At 53.2% G+C, this 11,748-nt stretch overlaps 1 protein-coding gene across 3 annotated transcripts in view; it reads left to right on the top strand.

Moving 5' to 3' along the window:
- The window catches only part of brd4 (bromodomain containing 4), an 18,659-nt gene extending 7,153 nt beyond the window's left edge, over window positions 1-11,506 (top strand). The window contains exons 5-19 of one of the 3 annotated variants that reach the window (XM_061223767.1): window positions 1-213; window positions 445-858; window positions 957-1,085; window positions 1,401-1,622; window positions 3,604-3,860; window positions 4,416-4,786; window positions 4,957-5,070; window positions 5,173-5,535; window positions 6,419-7,030; window positions 7,181-7,275; window positions 8,162-8,306; window positions 8,571-8,707; window positions 9,634-9,839; window positions 10,377-10,623; window positions 11,184-11,506. The exon at window positions 1-213 is cut by the window's left edge and continues 113 nt beyond it. In XM_061223767.1, coding sequence (XP_061079751.1) covers window positions 1-213; window positions 445-858; window positions 957-1,085; window positions 1,401-1,622; window positions 3,604-3,860; window positions 4,416-4,786; window positions 4,957-5,070; window positions 5,173-5,535; window positions 6,419-7,030; window positions 7,181-7,275; window positions 8,162-8,306; window positions 8,571-8,707; window positions 9,634-9,839; window positions 10,377-10,623; window positions 11,184-11,252 — 3,594 coding nt within the window. In that variant the 3' untranslated portion in view covers window positions 11,253-11,506. Of the gene's footprint in view, window positions 214-444; window positions 859-956; window positions 1,086-1,400; window positions 1,623-3,603; window positions 3,861-4,412; window positions 4,787-4,956; window positions 5,071-5,172; window positions 5,536-6,418; window positions 7,031-7,180; window positions 7,276-8,161; window positions 8,307-8,570; window positions 8,708-9,633; window positions 9,840-10,376; window positions 10,624-11,183 lie in introns of all 3 variants that reach the window. The other 2 variants (XM_061223768.1, XM_061223766.1) reach the window with 2 other exon arrangements.
- Window positions 11,507-11,748: the final 242 nt, after the last annotated feature.

Genomic DNA, 11,748 nt, shown 5'->3' with positions numbered 1-11,748 from the left:
GGCCCTCCTCCTCCTCCTCCACCACCACCCAACCCCCGCTTACCTCCTGCACTGACCACCCACATCCCCCCACCCCGCCCTCCTTACAGCCTGGGCCCCGCTGACCACATAACACAGGGCCCCGTCCTGACCTCAGTGCCCCCTCCACCCACACTCGCCACCCTGCCCCACCCCCACGTACCCATCCCGCAGAACGCTGCCCCCCTGCCCAAAGTGAGTATTCCACTGCAGTTTTTGGGAGGGTGGGAGTGGGGAGGGAAGCCTGTTCTTTATGAATTCACTCTGTATTTGATTATCCTCATCTCACAACCCCCCCATTTCTTATCCCTTCTTCTTTTCTCTCCCTACGTCATCACTGTTTTTGCCATCTCTTACTCTCCCTCTCTCTACTCTCTCTCTCCCTCCCTCTCTCTCTCTCTCTCTCCCTCCCTCCCTCCCCTACAGCAGAAAAAGAGCCAGAAGAGAAAAGCAGACACGACTACGCCCACAGCTAACGACCAGCTGAGCGAGTCCCCGCCCGTGGCCTCTGAGGTGAAGACTCTGCCGCGCCGCGAGGCCACCCGCCCGACCAAGCAGCCCAAGAAGGAGGCGCCGGACTCCCAGCACCACCTAGGGCTGGGCATGTTGGGCGGGGGCGGGGGTGGGGGCGGGGGCGGGGGCGGGGGCGGCGGGGCGGGGGCGCACAGCCCAAAGCGGCAGGAGCAGCTGCGGCACTGCGCTGGAATCGTGAAGGAGCTGCTGGGTAAGAAGCACGAAAGCTACGCCTGGCCCTTCTACAAGCCCGTCGACGCCAAGGCCCTCGGGCTCCATGACTACCACGACATCATCAAGCACCCCATGGATCTGAGCACCGTCAAGGTGAGGCAGGATGTAGCCAGAAATGTGCTACAGAAGGCTCGGAGTGCCGTCTGATTGGCTGTGACTGAAGGCCTCTCTCTTTGCCCACCCTGTGCCAGGCTAAGCTGGAGAGCAGGCAGTACACAGAGCCGCAGGAGATCGCTGCAGACATACGCTTAATGTTCTCCAACTGCTACAAGTACAATCCCCCTGACCACGATGTGGTGGCCATGGCACGCAAATTACAGGTGAGCTCACTCACTCTCTCACTCACACACACACACACACACACACACACACACACACACTCTTTTGCTCTGTATGCAGTTATGGCGCTCATGCAGGATGCACTGATGCAGATGAATTCTGACCAATGCAGTGCTGGGCAGCTATCTCTGCAAGTTCATGCAAAGATCACACGCTGCTGTGTGTGTATGTGTGTGTGGGTATGCAACTCTTGAACCTTGCCTGTCTCATGCACACTAAATGGAAGCTGGTTGGTCTCAACCAGGAGAACTGCAATTCCCATGATTCCCTCCATCTGTGCTATATACTCCTGGCAGGATGTGTTTGAAATGCGTTTTGCCAAGATGCCCGATGAGTCTGAGGAGGCAGCACGGCCAGCCCCCTCTCCTGCTCTCATCCCTGCTCCTGTGAAGATGCAGCCAGCCCCTGCCCTCCCCTCCTCCTCTGACAGCTCCAGCGACTCTTCCTCCGAGTCGGAGTCGTCCACTGATGATTCGGAGGAGGAGAGGGCCCAGAGACTGGCAGAGCTGCAGGAACAGGTGAGCTTACTGTGCTTAATAGATTTCAATTTGCTGTCCATTTTCACTTTGGGGAAATTGGCAGTAGAATATATGTCATAAAATTAAACGTCAAACAAAAAGTTAGGAAATTTGTGTTTGGTAGATTATTTTTCTGTTGTAACAATGCCTCTTGGCAATACATTTTATACCATTGGAAAGCCTCTTTATTTCCCTTTTAAATGGTGCCCCATTTGTAAGGAACATGCATTTGTGGAATGAGCAGCACAACTGAGTATGTGGGTTGTGCTCATGAAAAATTTGCCAAATCTTCTCTGCCAATGCCAAACAGCTTATTTTGCTGTTGCTATTGACTCTTGTTTTGAGCTTCTGGTACCCCCAGGTGCTGACAATCAGGTGCCTGATTGATACCTGATTGGCAGCACCTGTGAGCATGGGCCCTGCTACCGTGGTCAATTTGTGTCTGCTCCAAGAATCGGCATGCCACGTTTGTCTGATCTCGATAAGGCCCGTGCGATAGGGCAACTTCAAGCTGGTGTTCCACAAAAGCAAGTTGCGGCATCATTTGGAGTGGGCCCTAGTACCATCTCCAAACTGAAGGCCAAGTTCCATGAAATGGGGGATGTCAGAGACAGACCACGAAGTGGGCGTCCCAAGAAGACGACACCCCAAGAAGACCAGTTCCTCACCCTTTCAGCACTTAGGAACCGTAGGCTGTCTTCTACAGATTTGCAGTCAAGGTTTGCAGGATGATATGGCACACGGCTTTCGGCCCAGACAATCCGGAACAGACTGTACGCAGCCAATCTCCGGGCTCATAGGGCTGCCAGGAGGCCTGCCATGACTGCCCTTCACCGTCAGGCCCGTTTGCGCTGGTGTCGGCAACACCTGCACTGGAACCTGAACATGTGGAGGAACGCTATGTTCAGCCATGAGTCCAGATTCTGCCTACGGAAGTTGGATCGTAGGGTCAAAGTTTGGAGAAGACGGGGAGAACGCTATGCTGATTGCTGCACCGATAGAGTAACACCTTTTGGTGGAGGCAGTGTGATGGTGTGGGGCGGCATCTCCATCACTGGAAAAACGAGGCTTGTCATCATTGGAGGCAATCTCAATGCAGAGAGATATCGAGATGAGATTCTGCAAGCAGTGGCAATCCCATATCTCCACAGTCTGGGACTGAACTCCATCCTCCAAGATGACAACGCTCGCCCCCACAGAGCGGGGTTTATCAGAGACTACCTCCAGAATTTGGGAGTAGAGAGAATGGAATGGCCTGCCAACAGTCCTGACCTCAACCCAATCGAACACTTGTGGGATCAGCTGGGGCGTGCTGTTCGTGCTAGAGTGACCAACACAACCACGTTTGGCTGACTTGTGACAAATCCTGGTTGAGGAGTGGAATGCCATCCCACAGCAGTGTGTGACCAGGCTGGTGACCAGCATGAGGAGGAGCTGCCAGGCTGTTGTGGCTGTGTATGGTTCTTCCACACGATACTGAGGCTCCTGACTGTTTGTTAAATTTATAAATAGTAAAATTGCCAATATGTCTTGTTTCTTCCTTGTTAGTGATAGACGTCAATCATCCAATCCACAAAACGACACCAAACAAGAGTCAATAGCAACAGCAGAATAAGCTGTTTGGCATTGGCAGAGAAGATTTGGCAAGTTTAAATTACAAGGATTTGGCACATACAGTACTCTGACTTGGAACTAGCCGCCCCCAAGCCACTTTGAAGTCAAATTCCTACTTTGTCCAGACAACCTTGCCTGGCACTGTCAGAGCACTACTGGCTGACGTGGGCCCTGACAAATGCCAATAATCCCATATTTCAGAAGAAAGTAAAAAACCTTCTAACCTGGGAGCCATAAAACTAAAGGTAGAATTCACAGCACGGTTTGTGTGCTGTTAGTATGACTTAGTAGTAGTAATCTGTACAAAATCTGATTTTCGTTAGCTTTAATAGTTTTCAGCGGTTTTGACGAAACGTTGTTCCTGCAGCTGAAGGCGGTACACGAGCAGCTGGCTGCGCTGTCCCAGCCGCAGACCAGCCGACCAAAGAAGAAGGAGAAGGAGAAGGAGAAGGAAAAGAAGGAGAAGGAGAAGGAGAAGGAAAAGAAGGAGAAGAAACAGAGAAAGAAGGCCGGGGGCGCTGCCCCGCCCGCGGTGCTGGAGCCGCTCCTCGAGCCCCCGCTGCAACCCCTCAGGAAGAACAAGAGCGCCAAGGAGGTGCCGCCCAAGAAGACCAAGCCAAACAGGTACACACGCCTGGACAGAGGCTCTCTGGCGCCCCCTGTGCCGCCTGTGAGTCATGTCAGTGCACTGCTTCATTTCTGCGTCTGCTCTTAATGATTTAATTGATGCCAAGCACACTACATTATATTACGATCATAGCGAGCTACATTATATACAATCGGAGTGTGCTACATTATATACAATCATCGCGCGCTAGATTATATACAATCATCGCGCGCTAGATTATATACAATCATAGCGTGCTACATTATATACAATCATAGCGCGCTACATTATATACAATCATAGCGTGCTACATTATATTACAATCATAGCGTGCTACATTATATTACAATCATAGCGTGCTACATTATATACAATCATAGTACACTACATTATATTACAATCATAGCATGCTACATTATATACAATGTAGCTTAAGAAACAACAGTTTGTATTGCAACAAGACGGTACGATTAGACTGATAACCTCTCTTACACAGCTGGTACCGGTGACATTAACCGCAAATAAATCCAAATGCGCATGTGTCTTCCCTGTCGCATCCATCCCCGCAGCAGGAAGGAGTGGCTAAAGAACAGCCGCCCGGTGGCCCCCGTCATCGTGGCCCAGCCCACCATGGCCCCCGTGAGCGCTCTGGACTCAGAGGAGGATTTGGCCTCGGCTGTGGGCGTGGCCGCGGGCGGGGCCGCGGGGGACAAGAGTAAGCCCATGTCCTACGAGGAGAAGCGGCAGCTGAGTCTGGACATCAACAAGCTGCCAGGGGATAAGCTGGGCCGCGTGGTGCACATCATCCAATCACGCGAGCCCTCGCTCAAGAACTCCAACCCCGACGAGATCGAGATCGACTTCGAGACGCTGAAACCGTCCACGCTGCGCGAGCTGGAGAGATACGTCTCGTCCTGTCTGCGCAAGAAGAAGAAACCCGCGGGTGAGTCACTGTTGCTTTCCGGAGTCGCTCTGAATCCACTCCCCAGTCGCTCGCCCTCCTTCCTCCGTCCGACTGGAGAGCTCTGCGAGAGAGCCGAGCAGATCAGCGTTTGTTCTGCTGTGGTTTTGGGTTGTTGGCGTGCATCCAAGCAGTATGTCTTGCTCCCATAGCAGCAGAGAAGGTGATGGAGACGGTGAGCGTGACGAAGGTGAAGCCGGGCTCTTCGTCAGACTCTGGCAGCAGCAGCGCGTCCAGCTCCTCTGACAGTGAGGACTTTGGGACAGGTACACGTGTTCTCTCTCGCGGGGGGGCCCCGGAACACGCGCGCGGATTCGGGCGTTTGTCCCCCCCTGTCGACTGTTGTGTTAAAAGTCCCTTCTTCTTAGGGCTGCGTCAGAAACAGAAGAAGAAGTCCGGCACAGGGAAGGAGAGGAAGAAGCCGCTCCACCAGGCCCCTCAGCCCCCGGCGCCCCCTCTGCCCCAGCTCCCGATGGTTCAGCCCACGCTACAGCTGAAGCAGCACCCCTCCCCTCCAGCGTATGTGGCTCCTCCCCTGGCACTGCAGCCCTCCCAGCTGCTAGGGGGCGCTCTGGACCCCCTCCCGCACTTCAGCCAGCCGGTCATGCACCTGTCCCAGCAGCACAGCGAGCCCGCTCCGCCCCCACCGTCCCATCTCGACGCCCACCCCCCTGCCGGCGCGGTCGAAACGCACCCCTTCCTCAACCAGCACGCCACGCTCCCCACCCCAGGTATGAGCGCTGTGTGTGAAACTTGCCGAGACTCTCCCAATGGAGAGTCGCTTACATGGTTGCTTGTGCTTCTGGTTCCAGCCACAAAACACTAGTCGTGTCATGCTACAGCTTCGTGGGCACAGATGCCGGCTATCACGTGTGAAGCATTTAGGAAACCCAGCTGCAGCTGCCACAGTACTAAAGTGGCTAACATGAATAGCACCTCCTGCGTTCTGTTACTTGCTTGATAGCTACCTTGATTTCATCCACACAAGCTGTTATAAATGACTTTGTCCAGCTGGTATGCTGCTGATTTGTGCCTGAGAAGCAGACTAGATTGCAAACCAGGTAGCGGACAGTTTCCTCAACCAATATTTATATTTAAACAATAAATGCAAAGCTAATGAAAATCCAGTGATAAGGTGAAGAACTTTTTCTTTCTTCTCACACACTTTCTCTCCTTCACTTTCAAAAAGTGCCAAGTTGCCAGTAATGATCACAGGACATTAGCTGTACTGGGCTTGCCTTTATTTATTGCCTATATTTCCATAAAGAAAATACCTAGTTCTGAAAGGTCTTCAGCCAAGCTAATGGAGGAGTACGGTCTGAACTGGGACCAAAAACAATAGAAAGTGGAATTCAACACTTTCTCTTCCCTCTCTCTCGCTCTCCCTCCCTCTCTCCCTCTTTCTCTCTCCTCTCTCTCCCTCTCTCTCTCCCTCTTTCTCCTCTCTCTCTCTCTCTCTCTCTCTCCCTCTCCTCCCTCTCTCTCTCCTCTCCCTCTCTCCCTCTCTCTCCCTCCCTCTCTCCTCTCCCTCTTTCTCTCTCCTCCCTCTCTCTCCCTCTCTCTCTCTCTCTCTCTCTCTCTCTCTCTCTCTCTCTCTCTCTCTCTCTCTCTCAGCTCTACACAACGCCCTGCCGCAGCAGCCGTCCCGCCCCAGCCACCGAGCAGCACCTCTACCTCTGAAAGTGGTGCAGCAGCAGCCCCCCGACCAGCAGCCTCCACTGCACCTGCCTGCCCCCGTACCGCCTCCACAGCCTGTCCCCCAACCCCTGCTCTCGCGGCCACTGTCCCCGCCTACCCTGCTGTCCCGCGCCCTATCCCCGCCCTCCTTGTTGTCACGCGCTCTGTCCCCGCCCACTCTGATGTCAAGGGCTCTGTCCCCGCCCTCCTTGTTGTCGCGCGCTCTGTCCCCGCCCACTCTGATGTCACGGGCTCTGTCCCCGCCCACTCTGATGTCACGGGCTCTGTCCCCGCCCACGCTGCTGTCGTCCCAGCCCCCGCAGGCCCTGCTGGAGGACGATGAGGAGCCGGCGGGGACGCCTATGAGCCAGGTGCACCTGTACATGCAGCAGCACCTGCAGGGCCGCCCGGCGCCCCCGGCCCCCGTTCTGACCCCCCAGGCCCCGCCGCCCCCCCAGGGCTCCGGCCAGCCGGCGCAGACGCAGCAGCACAAGGCCAGCGTTCTGCACGGCCCCCAGCAGCAGCACAAGCCCCACCCGTACGGCTCAGGTGAGAGAGGGCTCAGTAGATGACCAGTACCACAATGACAGACCGGTAGTTTTACATCATAGCGCTTCCTAAGCAAGTTTCTTTACTGCTGAATTCAAGGTGTGGTCAGTCATACCCACAGCTCTAAACGTGCCTGGTGTTTTGTGACAGGACACACAAGGGAAAGTCCCTCTCCCCAGTTGTCCCAGTACCAGCCCACTGGCCGCCAGACCCCCCCACACAACCTACAGCTGCCCAGAAAACCTGTAAGTCCTGACTCTGTTTGCATCTGTCTGTGTACTCTTGTGTCTGTGTCTGTGTCTGTGTCTGTGTGAGTGTTTGAGAAGTTGTAATGTTTGCATTGGGTGAGAAGTATGAGTTTAATGTGCTTAAAATTTGCCTCTCATATCGGGCTTCCAGCTTTACACTTAGCCTGGCCATTTTATGAAAGTATTCTAGGGATTTGCTTTACCAATAAGCCATTGGTATTCCCTAGTCTCAAATGTTTGTTCATTTTGATGAAGGTGCACTCACATCAATTCATTGGTGCATTCATTTATTTTTATCAAGTCTTCTGAAAGTCCAGGAGTCTTTTGGGTTTAGGCATGAGCTCCCTGCCTAGGAGAGGAAATAAGATGGTAGAATCTCCCGAAAATATAAGCAGTAGTACTGTGCATTTGGAGCCAGCTATCACGGCCAGCCAGCTGACGTACAAAACTGAGTTTAGTTTGCTAATAACGGCAGCTACCTAATAGTTACCGAATGCTGGCCAGCCACTTGCTTAATAGTTAGCCATCAAGCCCCCATCTCTCACAGACCCAGCTCACCATTGTGTGTAGTCTCCTCTTGCCCTTCTCTTATTGATGTTTGAATAACAAATACAAGTAGACAAGCAAGGTATTGGGCAGAAGTGAACACAGATACAGGTTGCCAGAGTACAATAGCAGTGACTGAGCATGTTTGTTTTATCATATTTTCAAGGTGAAAATACAGAGTATGCCTTTAAATATTCAACAAACTTGAGATGTTTATGAGCCACTATGAAATTTGCTTTAATTTTATTTATTTATTTCACAAGCACTACTGATCTGATCTTGCATATAATACTGTAGTATAGTTACTAGCGTGTGTGTTCATGTTTTGGTGTTTTAGGAGCACCGGGCACCCCAATCACATGGGGGGATAAAGGAAGAGAAACTACCAGTAATCCAGGGGGACCCTTTCAGCCCTTCACTACGACAAGAACCCCAAAAACACCTCGACAACAAGTCCACCCAGCCAGCCCCTGGCCTGCAGAGTGAGTGGCACCTCTGCCTTGTGTGCGCCAGTGTGTGTCTATGCATGTGAATGCACCAGTCTGAGTGGGGTATTCAAATCTGCCCCTCTAATCCAAATCCAAGGCTTTCTTTCTTCTCAGGTAAATAATTACACACCCGACTTCCAGGGAGGGTGGAAAACCTGCAGTTCTCAGCCTGTGAGGACCATGCTTTGAGGAACGGGGCTATGTGTATGGGCTTGTATGTTAATGCGTGTATGTGCATATGTTTGTTTCTCTCCTCAGGGTTGGACTTAAAGCCCCTTGAGAGTTTGCGGCCTGTGAGTCGTTCCTCCGAGTCCAGCATCCCGCACCAACCGGCGCCAGACAAGGAGAAGTTCAAGCAGGAGCCCAAGACGCCCGGTGCCTCCAAAAAGGTACAGGTGGGTCACACAGCCTAACCCTCACTGCTCACTGACCTCAGGACAGCCTAACCCTCACTGCTCACTGACCTCAGGACAGCTTAACCCTCACTGACCTCAGGACAGCTTAACCCTCACTGACCTCAGGACAGCTTAACCCTCACTGCTCACTGACCCCAGGACAGCTTAACCCTCACTGCTCACTGACCCCAGGACAGCTTAACCCTCACTGCTCACTGACCCCAGGACAGCTTAACCCTCACTGCTCACTGACCTCAGGACAGCCTAACCGTCACTGCTCACTGACCCCAGGACAGCCTAACCGTCACTGCTCACTGACCTCAGGACAGCCTAACCCTCACTGCAACCCTCACGGCTCATTGACAGTTTACATTGATCAGCCGGTGAATTTCATTTCTTAATTTGGTTCATCACAGAAAGAAAGAGTGTGCCGTTTTGCCTTTAATTTAACTGAACCTTATGAGAAAGCAATACTAAACTAAAACTCACTTAATGTGTGTCTGTTTTTATTTCATTAAGGTTTGTTTTGGTATAACATGTAGCTACATTACTAGGTTTGGTCTTTTAGTGCCTACTGTCAGTGACAATGTTCTCATATACATCGGGAATGAGCTCCACTGTTGACAGGAGCCATCAAAACTCTGATTGACAAGTGACAAGAATCTTGATCCCAGCACATTCCAGTGTCCGTATGCAGACAGTATTATATGTATGTCACACTATTTCTCCCTGCAATATTGTTAAAATTCATTGGCCTATACAAATAACAGGCTACGTTAAGGTTGAGGTTCATCAAAAACACAGAAATGGCACAAAAAAAATAGTCACAGAAATGACCCCCACAGCTTCCATGACAAAAAGTTACATAGTTGTATAACTTCCTTAAGTATGGCTGCCTGTCCCTCTCATCCTTCCCACCTCCGTAGGACGTAAAGCTGAAGAACATGGGTCCGTGGGCCAGCCTGGCACAGAGGTCCTCGTCCGCACCCTCCTCCACAGTCAAGTCGTCGAGCGACAGCTTTGAGCAGTTCCGCCGGGCCGCGCGGGAGAAGGAGGAGCGTGAGAAGGCCCTGAAGGCGCAGGCCGAGCTGGCCGAGAAAGAGCGACTGCGCAGAGACCAGGAGAAACTGCGGTGAGCGAGAGTTCAGTGTGCAACTAGCATGAAGGCCGTGGCTGTGCTGGCTCTCAGGCCATGACTGTGCTGGCTCTCAGGCCATGACTGTGTTTGCTCTGAGGCCGTGGCTGTGCTGGCTCTAAGGCCGTGGCTGTGCTGGCACTAAGGCCGTGGCTGTGCTGGCTCTCAGGCGTGGCTGTGCTGGCTCTCAGGCCATGACTGTGTTTGCTCTGAGGCCGTGGCTGTGCTGGCTCTAAGGCCGTGGCTGTGCTGGCACTAAGGCCGTGGCTGTGCTGGCTCTCAGGCGTGGCTGTGCTGGCTCTCAGGCCGTGGCTGTGTTTGCTCTGAGGCCGTGGCTGTGCTGGCTCTCAGGCGTGGCTGTGCTGGCTCTCAGGCCGTGACTGTATTTGCTCTGAGGCCGTGGCTGTGCTGGCTCTCAGGCGTGGCTGTGCTGGCTCTCAGGCCGTGGCTGTATTTGCTCTGAGGCCGTGGCTGTGCTGGCTCTGAGCCCGTGGCTGTGCTGGCTCTAAGGCCGTGGTTCTTGCTGTCTCCCAGGACTCGGGAGGAGGAGGAGGTGGTGGAGCAGCCCCGCCGGCCGCTGCTGGAGGAGCCACGCAGACGCGCGGAGCAGCAGCACACGCAGACGCAGCCCCCGCAGACGCCCGCAGCCTCGACCACGCCTCCCCTGCAGGCCCCGGCCCCGGCCCCAGCCACACCCCCTCCATCGTCCTCCCAGAATGCACTGGACCAGCAGAGGGAGCTGGCGCGGCGCAGGGAGCAGGAGAGGAGGAGGAGAGAGGCGGTAAGAACTCTTCATCTCTATTCCTCTTGGGCCCCTCACATCGCTCTTACCCAGAGCAGCATACAGTGTCTGAGACCTGAGTTTATAGTTAGAGGATGGGTAAAACCAATAATAAAAAGCACATTGCTTCCGAATTGAATGGAATGGTCTGAAGTGGAACTTTTATCGTATCTTATCACATCTTATTTTGTACGTTACACATCCAAAACACATTTTTTGCTGTGGTTGTATTTGCCCTGGTAACATGAAACATCGCTCACTTTTTTTTATTTTTATCCATATTATTTGTGGACTGATTATTTTTTCCCTTTCAGCTATAAGTGATTTTGTGATACATGCCTCATATTTCAGGCTAAGAATCTGGTGTTTAGGCTAAATGCCGAATACATCCATCCAAGTGTGTTTAGATTCCCTGCAGTGTGTGAGGACAGCTGAATGTTTCTGTTTGCTGAAGTGAGGCAGATGCAGCAGGTTTGTCTCGGGTGAGAGGGAGGGGAGCCTCTGCCCGTCCGTCTAAAATGGAGGTCGGACCCTCTGACCTTTCACCTCCGTTTTCGCAGATGGCGGCCACCATCGACATGAATTTCCAAAGCGACTTGATGGCAATTTTCGAAGAGAACTTGTTCTGAAACGCAAGAGAAGGCGGACTAGATATGCGAAAGAAAGGAGCGAGAAACCCATTCTGGAGTGACATGGCAACATAGCGCTCCTCAGGGACGGAGCAGGAGGGGGGCGGGGGGGCACGGACCTGGGGAGACACCCGCGACGTCCGGTCCCAGGCGTGGGCGGCGGAGAGAAGCTGGACTTGGCCCCCCCTGTTGGATCGCCCCCTCGTGTGCGTACGTGCGTGTCGTGTGCTCTGACCTGCCTCTGCTACAGCACATGGGACCTGTCGTGGGGGGGGGTGGGGGTGGGGGGGTGGTGGGATGTTTCTGTGGTTATAGCTGTTCCGTGTGGGTGTGGCTTTGTTTGCTGTAGGCGGGCAGGAGACTACCCCGCCCACCGTAGACGCGTTGTGTGTACGTGTACGTGTGTGTGTGTGTGTGTGTGTGTGTGTGTGTGTGTGTGTGTGTGTGTGTGTGCGTGTGTGCGTGTGTGCGTGTGTGCGTGTGTGTGCGCGTGTGT

Source organism: Conger conger, chromosome 16 (assembly GCF_963514075.1).
Source record: "Conger conger chromosome 16, fConCon1.1, whole genome shotgun sequence".
Lineage (NCBI taxonomy): Eukaryota > Metazoa > Chordata > Actinopteri > Anguilliformes > Congridae > Conger > Conger conger.
Note: the sequence above shows the minus strand (reverse complement) of the source record. Positions and strands in the feature narration are given on the sequence as shown.